The sequence below is a fragment of the Larimichthys crocea genome, chromosome II (genome assembly GCF_000972845.2).
Source record: "Larimichthys crocea isolate SSNF chromosome II, L_crocea_2.0, whole genome shotgun sequence".
NCBI classification, from domain to species: domain Eukaryota; kingdom Metazoa; phylum Chordata; class Actinopteri; family Sciaenidae; genus Larimichthys; species Larimichthys crocea.
In genome coordinates, this window is record NC_040012.1 from 4,067,600 (window position 1) to 4,086,327 (window position 18,728).

The following is an 18,728-nucleotide window of genomic DNA, read 5'->3' on the forward strand; positions in this document are numbered from 1 at the left end:
GTGTGTGGAGTGTGAGGAAGCAGGGAAAGATCACAGAAGAAACACAGACCAGTGAGACCTGAGATCATCTCATGTCACGTGTCCGTCTGTTTCAGATGTCTCCACACAGCCACCAGTGCCTTCTGCCGCTCCATCAAGCTGCAGTGTGAGCTTTACCCGTCCAGAGAGGGTCGCCATCTGCCTGGACCCGTACTGCGCCTGGGCTTCGTCCTCTGTGCCTTTGCAGGTCAGACAAACATTCACATGAAAACTTGAATCCGTACCCACAGCATCATGACTCCACGCTCACGGCGCCGCTCGTCTCTCTGCAGTGTGTACTCAGGTCACCAGTCCATCCTGATCCCTCCGTCCGAGCTGGAGGTGAACCCGGCTCTCTGGCTGTCGGCCGTCAGTCAGTACAAAGTCCGCGACACTTTCTGCTCCTACAGCGTCATGGAGCTCTGCACCAAAGGCCTCGGCCTGCAGACCGACTCTCTGAAGGTAAAACAGGTGGACGAGGATTTGTACAGCGACCTAACTACACGAGTTAACAAACACGATGATTCTCGTCCGCTTCAGTCTCGAGGGTTGGACTTGTCTCGGGTGAGGAACCCTGCGTGGTTGTGGCGGAGAGCGTCCAGGACGGCCCTGACGCAGTCCTTCTCCAAACTCTTCAAGGACCTGGGACTCCCTCGAGCCGTCAGCACTCCTTCGGCTGCAGGGTAACCTGGCAATCTGCCTGCAGGTCAGTCAGACTGTCACCTCTTCGTCCTCGGTTGTCTCTGCTTCCATTCGCACTTTGTGGTGAGACGGGGGACGTTTCCGGGTGTACGCGGTGGCTGGATTCTTGAGAAACTAGAGATACGTCAGCTGATGCTGACCGTAGTGCTTGTTGTGTTTGTCTGTAGATATAGGCTGAGCATTGTTATATTAAAAAACTGTTTTAGAGTCATTAGAGTCTCTATTCTCTGTTTTGATGGAGGCTAAACATGTCAGGACCTTTCTCTGTATCAGACGCACCAAGATGAAACTTCTATCCATCTCCCCCAAAATCTTGACATAAATTAGTAATTCTGGTCGAAGTTTTTGGGTGGATGAGGAGCTACAACTTTCATCTGGAAAAATACAGATGTAACTTGGTGCTTTCAGGGACAGTGGACTCATCTCTGTCTTTTCCTAAGGCCCAACAATTTAAGGTTTGCAGGTTAGCTGGTAGACCAAAGACCTGCAGTGCTGGTCTGCTTGAAGGTTTACAGTGTTTTCACTCCTGGGCTCTTCAAACCGCACATTTCTGGCTTTGAAGTTAAATAAAATACTGGAGTGAAAGCAAGAAAGGACGAATGCAATTCTTGCAGATGTGCGTCATTACGCCGACGACAGCGATACGTTTGTGGGTAACCGTACGAACGGTTCCAGAGAGCTAAGTGGTAGTCGGACGTAATATTAATTAAAGCCAGAATCATCTTTCTTCTTCTGTCTGCTTTCATCCAAACAGTTTATGAAACATCTTTTTTTTTTTTTTTTTTGCAGCGTCTTCCTTCCATTTCAAGCCGATCATCACATTTCAGCTATGATTTGCAAACCTTAAGTCGAGTTTTGTGTCCATGCGTAAAAGTTTTTCCACTTCTCTGTTCTGGATAAATTCAGGTCTACATGAAGGAATTTAAATTTTAATGAGAAGTGCAGTGTGTTGTTGTGCAGAGCAGTGATTTCTAACTGCATGGCTCACAGCTTTAAGTCAATAAGCTTTAATATTACTCAGTATATTTAACTGAACTCTTTAACATAAATGAATAAACTCTTTCTCGCAGCTACACTAACATTTCTTCAGTTCTGACTGCTTGTTTTGTTTCTTTAAGTTTTCCATTTTTTTGACATTTTTCTTCCTTCCCTCCTCCTTCCTTGTTTTAATCATAACCCCACCCACATATCTCATACTTGGTTTTGTCGCCACCCTCCCTCCTCACCTCTCTTTGCTGCTGTAGCCTCACAGGCTGGGAAAGCTTGCTGACCAGGTAGGGAACCACCATAAACCCCCCTCAACCCAACCACCATCACAACCACCTCCACTCCACCCTACTGCCTGTCAGCACATCACTCATCAGCTGGCTTTTAAAGATTACTCCACTGAAAATGCAGATTTTTTATTTTTTTACCTTCAGGGTTGAGAAGCTTCGTTGTAGATGAGAGGAGCTGAAATTCACAAAAGTTAAAGCTCGGTCCAGATCTACTGAGCTGTGAAGCATCTTAAAGGGGTTTCACCCATCAGCTTGTTGTTTACAGGTTTTAAAGGCGTGACTTAAGTTGTATAAAGCGTTAAGTCGGTCAACGTCTGTAGAGTTTGAAACAAGTTTGAAAAAGGAAAAAATCTGATGTGTGTGGAGTTATAAAGAAGTTTGTTTACCAGACCTCATCAGTGTTTGTTTGAGGGGCATTGTGGGTAATGTAGGCACCAAGAAGAAGGCTGCATGTAATAAAAAAAAGATGTTGTCTGTTGGATAGATATTTTGTCCAATAATGCTAAATCTCTCTGACAAACTGCTTCATGAATGATTGTGTCGAGTCTCTTATGAGATCAAATCTGAATGAAGATTTTAACTTTAATTTTAGTTTCTGTTTAGTCGGAACAGATAAAGTTTGTAACCAGACAGGGCGGGCAGTACAAACTGATGACTGTTTGTCAGGTTAGTTATCTGTGGTGGTAAACTTTCATGAATTTCAGGACCGAGCACAAATTCTAAATATTAATGACCGAGTCATAACAAGCACAGAAGTTGAAGTTGTCTCTTTATTATCTCGTGGCTTGATGGCCGTCTGCCATTCTGTGCTCTGGGTGTGGTGCTTCTGACTCCCAGCATGCTGCTGTGCGTCCAGTGTGGGGGCTCTGGGAATTGTGTTTTTTATATATATATATATTATTATACATTATATATATCCTGAATCACTCTGAGAAAGAAAGGGGGATGGAGGGGTTGGTGAGGAAGAGAGAAAGGTTGGAATGGGGGTCTTTCCTTTTCCTGATCAAAGTTTTCACTCACGTTCAGCTGATTTCTACGACACGTGCCGACTTTAAATCATTTTCAGGGTAGCTGTGTCGGCTTTGCCACTAAAGAGTTTAATCACTAAACTACGTCGTCATCACCCCTGCTTCCATCTTTCCTTCCCCCGGCTTGGTTGGTGTCACCTTCCCCTCTTTTCTTTCCTCTAAAACTGACTTTTTGTTTTGCACGTCCACTCAGTAGATCTGATTCTAGAAAGCTTTTTTCTTCTTTTAACGTTGATTTTATTGAATCTGTTTTTTCTAAAATCATCCCACCGCTCTCATCGCTCCCACATTGTTCTCCTCACCATGTTGTAGAGGGTTTTTTAGGGGATCCCATCTTTGCTCTCAAACTCAAAGCTTTGTTCTCTGTGAGCACTAATGCACGAGCATCCACCGCGCCCTGGTAGGAGTAGAAGTGGAAGAAGTTTTGGTCATACAGTTGAACAATAGTCATAGAAAAAGAACATCACATGACTGTGCAGTAACTGTTGTTGTCGGTGTTTCTTAGGGCACCTCAGGACCCGACCCCACGACTGTGTTTGTTGATATGAGAGCGCTGCGGCACGACAGTGAGTTCAACACGAGATAAATGAGTCATCACTTCATTCTTAAATCTCTGCTTTGATGAATCATGTCAGAGCTGATGGTGTACAAGATGCCGGCCACAAACATTTACCAAGTGTGTTACTCCAGTTAGGGTGATTGTTATGAGCGTGTGTAAGAGAGGATTGAAAATCCTTAAACCCCCCTTAAACTCTTGAGTTCTGTCGTCCAGCATGACTTCCCCTCAAAATCGAGTTTTTTTCTCAAAAATCAGATGTTTTTTCTCCAAAATCTGACCCGTCAACAGGCAAATTTTCTTCCAAAATCAGGGTGCTTTCAAATCAATATCGGATTAAACAGGATTTTTTCCAAAAACATTCCAAAATTCGATTGTTTTTTCCTCAAAGTCAGATGTTTCCTCAAAATTCTGTGGGGGGTCAAAAACTGATTTTAAAAATTCAATCTTAAAAACAAAACAAAAACGATTCCAAAAACCCAAACGATTCCCAAACTGCATGTTTCCAAAGATTTCCAAAAACGATTTTCCTCAAAACGTTTCCGCTCAAACTGACTTTTCCAAAAATCGTGTGTTCCAAACATGGTTTTTCCTCAAAAAAAAAAAAAATTGATTTTTTTCCTCTATAACTGAGATTTCCAGACTTCTAAAATTGATTTTCTAAAATGATTTTTTTTCTTTCTAAAAATTCAGATTTTTTTTCTTAAAAATTCTGATTTTTTTCTAATTCTGATTTTTTTTCTTGAAATTCTGATTCTTTTCTCTAAATCTATTTTTTTCTAAAATTCTTGATTTTTTTTCTAAAAATTCAGATTTTTTCTTCTCAAATTCTGATTTTTTTTCTCGAAATTCTGATTTCTTCCTCAAAATTCTGAGTTTTTTTCTTCAAATTTCGTTTTTTCTTCTCAAAACTTGAGGGTTTTTTTTCTTAAAAATTCTGATTTTTTTTTCAAAATTAATTTTTTTTTTTTCAAAATTCAAATTTTTTTTCTTAAAATTCAGATTTTTTTCTCATAATTTCTGAGTTTTTTTTTCCTCGAAATTCTGATGATTGTTATGAGCGTGTAACGAGAGGATTGAAAATCCTTAAACCCCCTCCCTAAAACTCTTGAGTTCTGTCGTCCAGCATGACTTTTTCCCTCAAAAATTCTGATTTTTTTTTCTGAATTCTGATTTTTTTTTTCTTTCAAAATTCTGATTTTTTTTTTTTTTTCTCAAAAATTCAGATTTTTTTTTCTCCAAAATTGCTGATGTTTCCCTCAAAAATTTCACGATTTTTTCTTCTCAAAATTCTGATTTTTTTCTTTCAAAAATTCAATTTATTTTCTTAACCATGTCTGATTTTTTTCTTCAAAATCATTTTTTCTCAAAATTCCTGATTTTTTTTCTTCAAATTTCAGATTTTTTTCTTCTCAAAATTCTGTGGGTTTTCTTAAAAATTCTGATTTTTTTTTAAATATTCAAGTTTTTTTTCTTAAAAATTTCTGATTTTTTTTCTCAAATTTGCGTTTTTTTTCCTTCGAAATTCTGATTCTTCCTCAAAATTCGATTTTTTTTTTTCTTCAATTTCTGATTTTTTTCTCAAAATTCTGATTTTTCTCAAAATTCTGTTTTTTTTTCCCTCTAAATTCTGATTTCTTTTCTCAAAATTCTTGATTTTTTTCTTCAAATTTCAGTTTTTTTTCTTAAAATTTCTAGAAAAATTTTTTTGATTTTTTTCTCAAAATTCTGATTTTTTTCTCATATTCTGATTTTTTTCTAAAAATTCGATTTTTTTTCTCTAAAATTTCTGATTTTTTTTATCAAATTCGATTTTTTTTTCTTTAAAAATTCTGATTTTTTTTCTAATTCTGATTTTTTTTTCCTCGAAAATTCTGATTTCTTTCCTCAAATTCTGAGATTTCGAGGAAAAAAAACTCAAAATTATGAGAAAAAAATCTGAATTTTTAAGAAAAAAAATTTGAATTTTTAAAAAAAAAATCTGAATTTTTAAGAAAAACCCCCCAGAATTTTGAGAAGAAAAAAATCTGAAATTTGAAGAAAAAAAAATCAGAATTTTGAGAAAAGAAATCAGAATTTAGAGGGAAACATCAGAATTTTGAAGAAAAAAAATCAGAAATTTGAAGAAAAAAAATCAGAATTTTGAGGAAAGAAATCAGAATTTCGAGGAAAAAAAACTCAAAATTATGAGAAAAAAATCTGAATTTTTAAGAAAAAAAATTTGAATTTTTAAAAAAAAAATCTGAATTTTTAAGAAAAACCCCCCAGAATTTTGAGAAGAAAAAAATCTGAAATTTGAAGAAAAAAAAATCAGAATTTCGAGGAAAAAGGATCAGAATTATGAGAAAAAAATCATAATTTTGAAGAAAAAAAAATCAGAATTTTGAGAAAAAAATGATTTTTGAAGAAAAAATCAGAATGTTTAAGAAAATAAATTGAATTTTGAAAGAAAAAAAATGAATTTTGAGAAAAAAATCAGAATTTTGAAGAAAAAAAATCAGAATTTTGAAGAAAAAAAATCAGAATTTTGGGGTTTAAGGATTTTCAATCCTCTCTCTACACACGCTCATAACAATCACCCATAACTGGAGTAACACACTTGGTAAATGTTTGTGGCCGGCATCTTGTACACCATCAGCTCTGACATGATTCATCAAAGCAGAGATATTAAGAATGAAGTGATGACTCATTTATCTCGTGTTGAACTCACCTGTCGTGCCGCAGCGCTCTCATATCAACAAACACAGTCGTGGGGTCGGGTCCTGAGGTGCCCTGAGAAACACCGACAACAACAGTTACTGCACAGTCATGTGACATTCTTTTTCTATGACTGTTGTTCAACTGTATGACCAAAACTTCTTCCACTTCTACTCCTACCAGGGCGCGGTGGATGCTCGTGCATTAGTGCTCACAGAGACAAAGCTTTGAGTTTGAGAGCAAAGATGGGATCCCCTAAAAAACCCTCTACAACATGGTGAGGAGAACAATGTGGGAGCGATGAGAGCGGTGGGATGATTTTAGAAAAAACAGATTCAGATAAAATCAACGTTAAAAGAAGAAAAAAGCTTTCTAGAATCAGATTCTACTGAGTGGACGTGCAAACAAAAAGTCAGTTTTAGAGGAAAGAAAAGAGGGGAAGGTGACACCAACCAAGCCGGGGGAAGGAAAGATGGAAGACAGGGGTGATGACGACGTAGTTTAGTGATTAAACTCTTTAGTGGCAAAGCCGACACAGCTACCCTGAAAATGATTTAAAGTCGGCACGTGTCGTAGAAATCAGCTGAACGTGAGTGAAAACTTTGATCAGGAAAAGGAAAGACCCCCATTCCAACCTTTCTCTCTTCCTCCACCAACCCCTCCATCCCCCTTTCTTTCTCAGAAGTGATTCAGGATATATATATGTATAAATATATATATATAAAAACAATTTCCAGAGCCCACCACTGGACGCACAGCAGCATGCTGGGAGTCAGAAGCACCACACCCAGAGCACAGAATGGCAAACGGCATCAAGTCCACGAGATAATAAAGAGACAACTTCAACTTCCTGTGCTTGTTATGACTCAACATTAATATTTAGAATTTGTGCTCGGTCCTGAAATTCATGAAAGCTTACCACCACAGATAACTAACCTGACAAACAGTCATCAGTTTGTACTGCCCGCCCTGACTGGTTACAAACTTTATCATGTTCCGACTAAACAGAAACTAAAATTAAAATTAAAATCTTCATTCAGATTTGATCTCATAAGACTCGACACAATCATTCATGAAGCAGTTTGTCGGAGCGATTTAGCATTGTTGGACAAAAATATCTATCCATCTTTTTTTATTACATGCAGCCTTCTTCTTGGTGCCTACATTACCCACAATGCCCCTCAAACAACACTGAGGAGGTCTGGTAAACAAACTTCTTTATAACTCCACTCACATCAGATTTTTTCCTTTTTCAAACTTGTTTCAAACTCTACAGACGTCTGACCGACTTAAAGCTTTATACAACTTTAAGTCACGCTCGCTAAAACCTGTAAACACAAAGCTTGATGGCTGAAACCCCTTTAAGATGCTTCGTAGCTCAGTAGATTTGACCGAGCTTTAACTTTTGTGAATTCAGGCTCCTCTCATCTACAACGAAGCTTCTCAACCCTGAAGGTAAAAAAAAAAAATCTGCATTTTCAGTGGAGTAATCTTTAAAAAGCCAGCTGATGAGTGATGTGCTGACAGGCAGTAGGGTGGAGGTGGAGGTGGTTGTGATGGTGGTTGGGTTGAGGGGGGTTTATGGTGGTTCCCTACCTGGTCAGCAAGCTTTCCCAGCCTGTGAGGCTACAGCAGCAAAGAGAGGTGGAGGAGGGAGGGTGGAGACAAAACCAAGTATGAGATATGTGGGTGGGGTTATGATTAAAACAAGGAAGGAGGAGGGAAGGAAGAAAAATGTCAAAAAATGGAAAACTTAAAGAAACAAAACAAGCAGTCAGAACTGAAGAAAATGTTAGTGTAGCTGCGAGAAATAGTTTATTCATTTATGTTAAAGAGTTCAGTTAAATATACTGAGTAATATTAAAGCTTATTGACTTTAAAGCTGTGAGCCATGCAGTTAGAAATCACTGCTCTGCACAACAACAACACTGCACTTCTCATTAAAATTTAAAACTCTTCATGTAGACCTGAATTTATCCAGAACAGAGAAGTGGCAAAACTTTTACGCATGGACACAAAACTCGACTTAAGGTTGCAAATCATAGCTGAAATGTGATGATCGGCTTGAAATGGAAGGAAGACGCTGCAAAACAAAACAAAAAAACTGAATGTTTCATAAACTGTTTGGATGAAAGCAGACAGAAGAAGAAGAGAATGATTCTGGCTTTAATTATATTACGTCCGACTACCACTTAGCTCTCTGGAACCGGTCGTACGGTTACCCACAAACGTATCGCTGTCGTCGGCGTAATGGCGCACATCTGCAAGAAGTGCATTTGGTCCTTTCTGCTTTCACATCCATGTATTTTTATTTATACTTCAAAGCCAGAAATGTGCCGGTTTGAAGAGCCCGGGAGTGAAAACACTGTAAACCTTCAATGCAGTACCAGCACTGCAGGTCTTTGGTCTACCAGCTAACCTGCAAACCTTAAATTGTTGGGACCTTAGGAAAGACAGAGATGAGTCCACTGTCCCTGAAAGCACCAAGTTACATTGGTATTTTTTCCACAGATGAAAGTTGTAGCTCTTCATCCACCCAAAACTTCGACCAGAATTACTAATTTATGTCAAAATTTTGGGGGAGATGGATAGAAGTTTCATCTTGGTGCGTCTGATACAGAGACAGGTCCCTGGACATGTTTAGCCTCCATCAAAACAGAGAATAGAGACTCTAATGACTCTAAAACAGTTTTTATATACCAATGCTCAGCCTGATTTCTACAGACAAACACAACAAGCAGCTACGGTCAGCATCAGCTGACGTATCTCTAGTTTCTCAAGAATCCAGCCACCGCGTCACACCCGGAAACGTCCCCCGTCTCACCACAAAGATGCGAAATGGAAGCAGAGACAACCGAGGACGAAGAGGTGACAGTCTGACTGACCTGCAGGCAGATTGCCAGGTTGACCCTGCAGCCGAAGGAGGTGCTGACGGCTCGAGGGTGGAGTCCCAGGTCCTTGAAGAGTTTGGAGAAGGACTGCGTCAGGGCCGTCCTCGGACGCTCCTCCGCCACAACCACGCAGGTCCTCACCCGAGACAAGTCCAACCCTCGAGACTGAAGCGGACGAGAAGTTATGATCTGTGTTTGTTAACTCGTGTTAGTTAGGTCGCTGTACAAATCCTCCTCCACCTGTTTTACCTTCAGAGAGTCGGTCTGCAGGCCGAGGCCTTTGGTGCAGAGCTCCATGACGCTGTAGGAGCAGAAAGTGTCACGGACTTTGTACTGACTGACGGCCGACAGCCAGAGAGCCGGGTTCACCTCCAGCTCGGACGGAGGGATCAGGATGGACTGGTGACCTGAGTACACACTGCAGAGAGACGAGCGGCGCCGTGAGCGTGGAGTCATGATGCTGTGGTACTGATTCAAGTTTTCATGTGAATGTTTGTCTGACCTGCAAAGGCACCAGAGGACGAAGCCCAGGCCGCAGTACGGGTCCAGGCAGATGGCGACCTCTCTGGACGGGTAAAGCTCACACTGCAGCTTGATGGAGCGGCAGAAGGCACTGGTGGCTGTGTGAGACATCTGAAACAGACGGACACGTGACATGAGATCTCAGAGTCTCACTGGTCTGTGTTCTTCTGTGATCTTTCCCTGCTTCTTCACACTCACACACACACACACCAAACAAAACCTCGTCAGGACCTCGCGCCCTGCTGCAGCTGGAAGCGATTAATTAACAGGAAATGTGGCCGCAGCGCAGTGATTAGCATAACAAATCTCCAGATATGAGGAGCCTCGGTGCAGCAGTGACCGGATGAATCGACCGCCTTGTTTTCCTGCATTGTGTTTTTGGCACCGGCGCCGGCCGCTGTAGCATTGACTGATCTGCTCATTAAGAACGGTGATTAAACATAACGGACGAGCGCGTGAGGAAACATACTGATACTGTGTTTGTTTCTCAAAGAGTTCATTAACGAGGCTTTTTGTTTTAATTGTGAGCACATGGTGTGAACGTTATCGTCACAGTCACAAGAATAAATCTCAGTTCTGATGTTAAAGCGAGTAAAAGAAGTGAAGCCTCGTGTATAATAGAGAAATGAATATTTCAGCATGCAGCCTCGTCTGTCGAAGGTCTGCTATCATCTTCAATCTCCGTTATCTCAGGTCGCTGAAGGTGAGACCGATAACTCATAAAATGTCCTGAATGGAAATATTAACACATCACACAGACAGAGTCAGGAGTTCATCTGTTAATCTGAGTTCAGTGATCTGTGGGAAATATAATAAAAGTTAATTTTCTGTCCACTGACAGTAAAAAAGATTGGACGGCGTACATGTGGCGTCACCTACAAGTTTCTACAGAGACGATTTGAAGCCGTCCTGACTTTAAATATCACCAAAGACCCTGAGGCGGCTGAATGACCCACCTGTCAGTCAAAGGCGTCCACGCTCTTAACCCTGCATAACTTTAAGCCTTAATATAATGTGAACAGGTGAGTTGTATATAAATTCACCCTCAGTACAGTTGTCATGAACGGGGAAATTAGCTACAGAGACCAAAACTGTTTTTTGTACCAGGCTGTAAACATGTTTATTTCTGCTGTGAAGTTGGACATTTGGACATGGGGACTTATGGAGACTGACTCACTTCTGGAGCCAGCCTCAGGTGGATGTTAGAGTCGACCCCCTAAGTAATATCCATTATTTAAATAAGTAACTAACTGTAACTTCGTCCTAAATTGTAATCAGATTATCTCATCGTATCTTAACACACAGACAGAAGGTTTCAACCCTCAAACTTTGAGTCGTTTTTTTTTACAACATTAGATCTCATCATCATCTCAAGAGAATAACAATATCAATGATCCCTTTAAAACAAGCCTGAAAAACAAACTGTTGTATAAGGAGTGTGTTCTCTGTGAGCCGAGAAACAAAAAGGTTTCAACGTGGATGGATTAGAGAGCAAACAAGAAAAGGTCTCGCAGCAGATGAATAGTGGCAGAGAAACAATGAACCGAGAACAGGATGCAGGTTTGTTTTTGCTGCAGCAGGAATCAATAGTCGCTTTATTCTTTAAAATGTCACCTCCACCTCTCTGCACACCTCCAACAGTCAGAAACACGTGAGCGCTGTAATTACAGGATTATATCTTTGATATTTTGACCTTTAATCAGCGTTAATCAAACCGATCAGTCTTAATTCTTCAAATGTCAAAACATAAATGGGTTGATGAACAGACAGGACAATGTCGAACCCCTAACTGTCCAATCAGAGTCATTTAAAGTCTGTAGACATGTAGGGTTGCAAAGCGGTGAAACATTTCTGGTAAATTTCCAGAAATGGGCTCTTAAGGTGGGTAACTCGTTAACTGTGCCTCGTTAAGGTGTCAAAATGTGTTTACCTTGACTCCAGCGAGCATGCCAGTGGTGGACACACTGAAGTCCAGGTAGGCCAGGGTGTCGGGGTTGGACGGTTTATACAGCAGAGGAGGTTTCTTCTTTGGCAAATCGTCTAAAAAGAAAATCAACGAGGGTCCGTCAGTTTGTCACAAGTCGTCTAGCAGATATTTTACAGTCTTCATAGTTAGTAAGAGGAAATGTGCGACATCGTTCGTACCTGTGTCCAGGACAGGAGGCCAGGTCCGGACGTCCACGGCGGCCGAGGCTTCCTTCGACCTCAGCAGCTTACAGATGAGCTGCGTGGTCATCACGCACACCGAGCGGCTCACCTGCACGACACGGAATAAAACAACATCACATCACGTCCTGCGTCGTGCAGCTGCGTGGAAGAGCGAGCTGTCCGGGAGATTTACAGCGGAGCGGTTACTGCAGCTCCGACCTCCTGCCAGCTCTCCTAAAATAGCCTCGTCGTTATTCACAGCACTTATTTTTCCAGACTGTTGGCTGGTTTCCTGATTTCTGCAAGCTGTCCTCTGAATCCTTTCGCCCCTTCGCTCCGTTATTCCTAAGAATAACGACGACCTGACAGATTCAACTCTTGATTTTGCTGTTGATCTTTCGTCTAGGGGTTAATATCTAGAACTATATGTCTACTTGATTAGATATAAGTCTGGGCACCAATGGATGTGGACTCTGTATGCAGCAGGTCTTGGTCTTAGTTCAGGGTGGTGCATCGCCCTCAGTCCTTCGACTGTTTGTGGGGTCTTCCCTGCCTCGTTGGGACACACGTTGTTCTGCTTATGCCCCAAACGATCTGGTTTTTGTAACACACTTCCACTGTGATGAAGTTCACAACCCTCTCTGACACACGGATTAATTCCACTGAACTGGAAACAGGCACAACCTCCCACGTAAACTGGAAAAACTACGAGCTTCCTTCAGTAGAGGCTCCTCTTAACTCTTTGTACCTCGGTTAGTATTTCAGCTGTACATGTACTATTGTTTTTATGTGTATGAACAGGATTTTTCTGTTAATTTCTGAAGTTTCTGTTCACTTTTTATTCAGGATTAAATTAAAATAGCGATTGGAAACTTACTTTAGTTGTAAAGATTGTGACTAATCCTCTCCTAGATGTTGCAATTTGACTTTGTGAATTAAGTTTTTACCTCCACGATCATCTTGACGGTGGGCAGCGTGGTGGCGATGTTCTGCGGGTGAGGCGGCCGCACCGTGATCGGTACGCAGCCGGCGTAAAGGCAGCCGTAAAACGCCACGATGAGGTCGATACCTAGAGGTGGAAGAGAGGAAGGAGAGGAGGGAGGGAGGATAAGGAAGGAGGATGGAGATGTGGATAGTGAAAGGAGAGAGAAAGAGGAAAAGGAAGAAGGGGAGAAAGATGGAGGGGGAATGAGGATAGATGGAAACACGAGGAAGAAAGACGAAGGGAAGCACGGGAAGAGACGACAAGAAGAGGATTTAGTGAAAAAAAAAAGAGAAACTGTGTCACACACTCAGAGGGGAGGAGGTGAAATATCGAGCGGTGGACTCTGGAGGCGATTAATTGAACGCTGCTTTAAGACAATCTCCTCGCGTCGGGGAGTTCGACCCGCATGGCTGCGTCCGTCCTGCCACGGCGGACACGAGGCTCCGAGTCTCTCCGGAGGAAATTACAATTCTTCGCCTTAATTTTCCCTGCAGCGCTTCTCTTCGATCGAACCGCCCGGCTGAGTTGGACGTCTTTGTCGTGTCCTTCCTCGTTTGTTTTCGTTTCCAAGTTAAAGGATCATTGCAAAGTTCTGTCACTTCAGTTCAAATCATGTAAAACTCAGTAATAAAAGCATTACACGGGTTGAATCTGGGGCGACTGGACTTGACGTGAGCGTTAACCTGCAGCTACATCAGCCTCCACTCTTCTGGTTTCAGGTTTTCCACCAGATGTTGGACGCTGGCTGCTCCAATTTAGCCACAACAGCATCAGAACGGTCCCAGCACTGGTGCTGGACGGAGTTCAGGTGTAGTATCTATGCAGACGAGTCAATTCTTTCTTTGTGGACCAGGACTTGTGCAAGAGTTTCCACACGCTGCCAACACGACACTGGAAGAACACTTGCCGGCTCTGGCCACTGCTCTTAGGGTTCGGTATCTTGCTCAAGGACACTCGCCAGGGGTTGAGCCACCCACCTAGAGATTTGTGGATGCCTCACTGGATCTCACTACTACACTAAAAAGGTGTCCACATACTTTTGGATCGCTATAAAACGCGGTTTACAAATCTGTCTTACTGTGAAAACTTAGCAAGCAATGTTTGTTGGGTAGAATCAGCTTTTATTTTGAAATCTAAATAACTTTAAATGGCTTCAGTGTCGCTGCAAAAATATGAGCGTGCACGCAACATGTGGAGATTAAAGGTGCAGCGTACCTGGAGGGTAGACCAGCGCGACGTGGTCTCCGTCCTGTAGGTGGCCCCGTTCAGCCAGCATGCCGGCGATCTTCTCGGCCCTCTTGTGCAGCTGAACACAAGTCAGAGAGCTGGCTATCGTACCCTGTCACACACACACACACACACACACACAGAAAGATGATTGACACTTTCAATCAGCAGCGTGTATCAGCAGATGTCATGTTGTATTTTCCGTTGCAGCATCTCGGCGCTGGACAGCTGTAAACAAACCGGTGGATCATATCGCAATTATGCAAACGAACGTGAGCATCAGCTGCAGCCAAATCACACAAGATCTCATCTACAAACTGCAGAGAAATAATATTAATAATAATAATAATAATAATAATAATTCTTGTTCTCTGCACACAAACACATCTTACCCTGGAGTTGAGCAGTGTGTACAGGACGTGGTCTGGAGTGGTCTGCGCTCTCCACTGTAAAACCTCGGACAGGAAGAGGAACTGAAAACACAAACAGATGAAGGAACGTGAGCCTGGTCGACACACACATACACACACATATTCAATAAGAAACACACACACACATCCACTCTGAAAACATGAGAGGCGGCTAACAGGGCGAGTACCAGAAGATCTTATTCCTTCTGACTTAAAGTCATGTGACTTGAGATGACGAGCTGAATAAAGAGAGTTCAGGTTCTTCTTCAATGACTCAAAGTTTGAGGGTTGAAACCTTCTTCTGTCTTAGGTGTTAAGATACGATGCGATAATCTGATTACAATTTAGGACTAAGTTACAGTTAGTTACTTATTTAAATAACGGATATTACTACAAACTGCAGTTCCTCTAACGTCCACTTGAGGCTGGCTCCAGAAGTGAGTCAGTTTCCATAAGTCCCCATGTTTCACAGCAGAAATAAACATGTTTACAGCCTGGTACAAAAAACAGTTTTGGTCTCTGTAGCTAATTTCCCCGTTCATGACAACTGTACTGAGGGTGAATTTATATACAACTCACCTGTTCACATTATATTGAAGGCTTAAAGTTATGCAGGATTAAGAGCGTGGACGCTTTGATTGACAGGTTGCCATGTTTTATACAGTCCGTGCTAAGGACTCGTCTTCATATAGACACTGCGGGCTGACATTGAGCTATCTATTGACGGTCAATAGCTGCCTCCGTCTCTGTTGAAATACTGACAGTGAATGCTGATACGATGCATTTTTTGGCAGCTGGGTGACTCGCAGTGTGTCGGGGTCTTTCATTTAATTTGGCAGAGAAAGAAAATTGATGGAAGCCGGAGAGCAAAGTGCGGTAACACGGCTTCCTGCTCTACAGCAGCAGACGAGAAAAGAGAGAGAGAGAGATGGAAATTAGAGAAGGGAGGAGAGAACAAATCAACAGAGAGCGAGTTTGTTTCTGCTCCTCATGAATTTTTCAGCGTTTGCTGCCGAGCGTTGAATCTCAGAGAGTGTAATTCATGTTACGTTTTGTTCTGTGTGTGTGTGTGTGTGTGTGTGTGTGTGTGTGTGTGTGTTGGTGATGAGGATTGACACACAAAAAAAAAAAACACAAGTGGACCTCCGCTCTGCATCGTGCTCGTCACGTCTGGGAGGACTCTGGGCGCGCTTGATTTGTACTGCACCGACTGACACCGGCTGTTCTAAAGTGAATTATTCTGCTCGAATGTTGAACCTTTGTTTCTGAAACAACCGTGATGCTTTTCTGCTACTTCACATTCATGCAGGTGCAGAACAAACAGGACGAGATTCAGACCTGTTTGTTCTGACCAACACGACTAACATAATTATTATACTTAGTGATTAGTTTCATGGGTTTTCTGATCAGCATGTTAAACGTCTTTATTAGTAGTTGGAGCATCGCCTCAATAAAGTTCTGTCGTTTCTAAAAACCTTTGAAGGAAACGTCAGTAACCTCTCGTGATGAATGCAATGTTTGTGTTAGGGAGTAATGCAGAGGTGATGAACTAATAAAAACTGAAGAATTGGTAATTACCCCAAAACTAATGACGAGTCACGTTAGTTTCAAAGCTGCAGCACTGATTTTTCAGGTTGTTCTTGAGGCTTATTTACTCATTCATTAAGAACTTGGAGTCATGTTTGTGTCTCGATCAAATATTCACCCAGCTTTTAGCTCCGCTTTTCGTCTCCCCCAGCGGCTCTTTAACTGATAAATAATCCAGCAGCTCATCTGTAGCTGGGTCTGCGAGCTGCTTGGTACTGAACAGGTATACAGTACATGTACATGTACAGGTGTATTCTGTTTTTGCTGAATAAAATCGATTACTACATGCCAGGTTAAAGAAATGCAGTTTGGTGAGAATTCTTCACCAATTTGTCACTAAAGGGATTTTCCACATTTCAGTTTGATACAGGATGAAGTCTGTCACAAAGACGAATTCGTCAGTAATCACGATTGTTAATTTGGGTGATTCTGTTGTTTGGGAACTCTTCACGTCACTCGGCTCCTCATCGGCCAACGTTTCCTGTTTCACCGATTAAACTCGAGCAGTCGACTCTCGTCTACTCACCGCCGGCTTCATGCACCGAAACTCTCTTGGGCGGGAGGTTAAAAGATTTTAAGATTTAAGTGATGAAAACATCACTCAGCTGATTCTCTTTCATTAAAACTTTCAGAACAGTCAATTAAAGTCTGCTTCCTCTCCTGACTCACGCTTTCAAAATCGAACATTTGGCGGAGGCGTCGAGCCAAAGCGTCATGATTGAACACGCATGAACGAGCAGCACCCACAGGTGCCTCCAAATAACCACTGAGTCACACATGATCTGACTGTGGAACATGAGATACACAATGATTCAACAGCTCCCACTAAACCTGAAATCTTAAATCAGCAGCCCAGACTTTAAAACTTCTATCAGGAGGACCAGCATGCAGGTGAACTAGTTTCAGTTTAAGTGCACTCTGTATTTGGAATAATTTCACCACGTTACAGTGCCAAAGCAAACAGACTCCCTCTATGTCACCTGGCAGAACACGGGAGTTGCTCTCCTGATCAACGGAAACGTGAATTTGCATCTGAACTATCGTCTGTGTCTCAGGAGGTGGAGCGGGTCGACTGTTAACCAGATGATCAATGGTTCGCTCGTGTCCTCGGGCAAGATACTGAACCCCAAAGTGCTCCGGAAGGCGGCGCCATCGGTGAATCCAACATTTTTTTTGACCATTTAATATTCGAAGCCACAGAAACAAACTAACCTGTCCTGTGCTCCACGAGGTACAAGTTCTGTTCTGTCATTGAAGTCAGGTGTTTGAAGAGAGCATAGAGCGACATAAAGTTTCCCATTGGAAATGTTTGACAGCAACTAAAGCAACTAACCTGCCCAAAACAAGAACATGCCTCCATCCAACCACAAACCGAATGCTCCTCGACTTCTGAACCATCAAAGGTTACTACTCTCTGTGTTTTTAACCATCACAGAATCAAATTTATGTCCGTGACGTGGTATGTGCTGGACGAGATGCTGTGACCGCTGGTTAAACTTCCAGAGATAAAATAAACTGGGACCTGCCTGCAGATAAAACACCATGTTATCTCTGACAGAGAGGCCGGGCATGATAAACGCCAACACAAAGAGCTACTGTGTGTGTGTGTGTGTGTGTGTGTGTGTGTGTGTGTGTGTGTGTGAGTTGTTCTCTTTAAATTCCAGACGTCAGATAGAAATCTGCTCTCGTACAGTGAAGTCTGTGAGTGTCGGTGTTGGATTCTCGTGTTAATGCGCTGAAGTCTCGCAGCTCCGTCGTATCTCGTGTCGTTATCAGACGTGACAATCGCTTCTCTGAAACTCAAGGCGTCGACCACCTGACGGGTTTATTTAGAAAGTGATAACAGCGGATCATTTGTACGAAACTCAACGCGTCCAGAACAGAAGTTTGAAAATCGGAAGCAAAGAACGACGACGCTGGAGTGAGTGGAACAGTTTTGTGGACAAACGTGGACGTGTTTCCACCTCCTCGTTTCATTCATTTTGAGAGGAATCCGACACAGTAACACTTTTTAAGAATAACTGTATGGAAACAGTCAATCTTCTCGCTGATGGTGTTTCATAGCCAGTGAATCTCCTCGTAGTACGTTAAAGTAAAGGATCTGAGGACTTCTTCTACCTTGAGATTAAATAATACAATCCACCCTCACGTACACTTGCTCTCTCAGACTTCATTCATCTGTCACATTTGACATGTCATTCTTTTCCAGCCTCCAAAAGTTTTGGAGCTCGGCTCAACATCATGTACATCATGAGTTCATTGTGCATGATTGTTGAATGTCTTCGAGCAAGCAAGAACTGTGAATCTTCAGAGTTATGATATATAAGGTAGCAAGTTTCATTTTTAAATTTGATTTGTTCAGTTCTTTCAAGACCGAAGCTCACGGGAGAATCCGTCTTTCCAGGTTTCGAGGTTCGCCTTTGTGTTCGAGCTCTTTGAGGATCTACTGCCAGCTACAGCGCGAGGTCCAGACGTGGTGTAAGCAACAATGTGACTGTTAGAAAACCCGAAAACAAAACCGGCGGCTGCTGAAGATGGAGAAGATGCTTCTGCTCTCCGGGCACGTTAGACGGTTCGTTGATCGGTTTATTGGTCCAATCACCTGGCCCGTACTTTTCCAATGACTACTTCCCACATTGTTCTGTGTAACAAACCACCTGGCGCAGTCATTTTCTATTAA

At 42.1% G+C, this 18,728-nt stretch overlaps 1 protein-coding gene and 1 long non-coding RNA gene across 9 annotated transcripts in view; one reads left to right on the forward strand and one right to left on the reverse strand.

The window, feature by feature from the left end:
* dip2ca (disco-interacting protein 2 homolog Ca) overlaps nucleotides 1-18,728 on the reverse strand; it is a 193,527-nt gene that overhangs the window by 11,501 nt on the left and 163,298 nt on the right. For 7 of the 8 annotated variants that reach the window (XM_027289051.1, XM_027289045.1, XM_027289029.1 and 4 more), the window contains 10 exons: nucleotides 14,444-14,524; nucleotides 14,040-14,163; nucleotides 12,787-12,908; nucleotides 11,837-11,948; nucleotides 11,622-11,731; nucleotides 9,672-9,802; nucleotides 9,419-9,587; nucleotides 9,164-9,334; nucleotides 7,875-7,904; nucleotides 6,292-6,353 (listed from right to left, as the gene is read on the reverse strand). In XM_027289051.1, the coding sequence (XP_027144852.1) occupies nucleotides 6,292-6,353; nucleotides 7,875-7,904; nucleotides 9,164-9,334; nucleotides 9,419-9,587; nucleotides 9,672-9,802; nucleotides 11,622-11,731; nucleotides 11,837-11,948; nucleotides 12,787-12,908; nucleotides 14,040-14,163; nucleotides 14,444-14,524 (1,112 nt within the window). The remainder of the gene's footprint in view (nucleotides 1-6,291; nucleotides 6,354-7,874; nucleotides 7,905-9,163; nucleotides 9,335-9,418; nucleotides 9,588-9,671; nucleotides 9,803-11,621; nucleotides 11,732-11,836; nucleotides 11,949-12,786; nucleotides 12,909-14,039; nucleotides 14,164-14,443; nucleotides 14,525-18,728) is intronic. The other variant, XM_027289036.1, reaches the window with a different exon arrangement.
* Nucleotides 706-3,583, forward strand: LOC113747823 (uncharacterized). The gene is made up of 3 exons (XR_003463916.1): nucleotides 706-724; nucleotides 1,965-1,994; nucleotides 3,531-3,583. It is a non-coding gene; the product is annotated as an uncharacterized LOC113747823 (long non-coding RNA).